At 41.9% G+C, this 1584-nt stretch overlaps 1 protein-coding gene across 1 annotated transcript; it reads right to left on the reverse strand.

The window, feature by feature from the left end:
* Window positions 1-415: 415 nt before the first annotated feature.
* LOC124966209 (vomeronasal type-1 receptor 4-like) lies at window positions 416-1357 on the reverse strand. Its single transcript, XM_047527253.1, has one exon. The coding sequence runs from the start codon at window positions 1355-1357 to the stop codon at window positions 416-418; it is 942 nt and encodes a 313-aa protein (XP_047383209.1).
* Window positions 1358-1584: the final 227 nt, after the last annotated feature.

The following is a 1584-nucleotide window of genomic DNA, read 5'->3' on the forward strand; positions in this document are numbered from 1 at the left end:
TGTACATGATATGGAGTTACACTGGTCATGTATTCATACATAAACATAGGAAAGTTAGGTCTGATTCATTCTACTATCTTTCCCACTCCCATCCCCCCTTCCATTCCACATTCCCCCTGTCACAAACTAGTGGCTTTTTACATTCTTGAAATTAATCTCCCATGAGACTAGCTAGCAAATATGAGTATCCATTTATTATTAGTTCTTAATGTAGAAGATTCCAATATTATTTCTTACTAGACTCTCAGAATGATATAACTAATCATCACACACACTCAAAGATATATAATGGCTCATTTATACTCATACAACTTTTGGTATTCTAACATTTCCTTGTGTTTTGACTATGTCATAATTGCACTTGTGGATCCAGGTAGATGAGTAAACAGCAGAACATTGTATGGGTGCATATAGTTCACAGAGTTATGCAGATAAAAGGGAATCCTCCACCCCTTATCCAGGTGAAGTAGAGCCTGGATACGTTGGAGTCTCCTCTCATGAGAACAAAGGGACTGAGAGCAGAGAAAGCTATGTTGGTTAAGGCAGAGAAGTGCACCATCCACTGACTGGGATTTCCAGAAACACCCAAGCAAACCTGAAAGCTGCAGGAGAGAGTGTACAGTGACACAAAGGTGCTCACCAAAAGAAGGATGGTTGTGGTTGCTCTGGACTCAGGGGAGGATCTGGGGGAGGGACTGTTGCCATGGAGGTGTTGGAACCGCTGCTTGTTCCTGTATAGAATTATAACCATGTAGACACTGGCCCAGGGCATGATCCCCCAACACAGCACATCAGGGAAAGACAGCAACGCTGCATTTACTATATGTACACTATTTTCATAACCACTAGCAAAACAATATCCAAATTCTTTTCTGTTTGTCATATTATTGTTACCCCACTTTGCACTCACATGCATTGGAACAATGATATTGACCAGCAGGTGGAGGATCCAGCACAGGAATACACAGGTACCAGTGTACCTGGGAGCTTTCACTTTGAGCTCTGCCCACATGGAGTCCCTGGGGCTGATGGTGATGGCCTGGAAGACACTCAAGAGGCACGTGCTGTTGAAGGACATACCCCTGCCCACCCTGTGAACATAGAAAACAAGTTTGCATCCAAGATCACTGATGAAATGTCTAAACCCAAGTACTGCCATGGTCTGTGGGACTGCCCTGAAGAGAAGGAATAGGCAGTTGGCTGCAATCAGGTGCTTAATAATCAAATCTGTGCATCTCACCCTACACCCAGAGAAGTCAAGGCAGAGGTAGGAAGAAAGGAGACAGAAATTCCCCAGGATTCCAACCACAGTCAGGGTTAAGAAGATCATACCCATCATCAAATCCCCAGAGGCCATTCTGCCAGTTCTCACAGACTGATATTTATCTTCAGAGGCAGAGGATCCTGCATGAGGACAAGAGAGATGGGTTACATGGAAAATTTCAAATAATAGTCATTATGTCTACTTATTATTTTTCATTTAAACATATTAAAGACTTTTCAATTATTGGACTAAAACTGTTTTAAGTTTCTAAGTACAAATTTTATGTGTAGAAATAAAATGACACGCTTTTTAAAAGGTTC

This window comes from Sciurus carolinensis, chromosome 16, assembly GCF_902686445.1.
Source record: "Sciurus carolinensis chromosome 16, mSciCar1.2, whole genome shotgun sequence".
Taxonomy (NCBI): Eukaryota; Metazoa; Chordata; class Mammalia; order Rodentia; family Sciuridae; genus Sciurus; species Sciurus carolinensis.

Excerpts from the sequence above, each read along its gene's own strand:
- LOC124966209 (XM_047527253.1), bottom strand. The coding sequence starts at position 1,357 with ATGGCCTCTGGGGATTTGATGATGGGTATGATCTTCTTAACCCTGACT.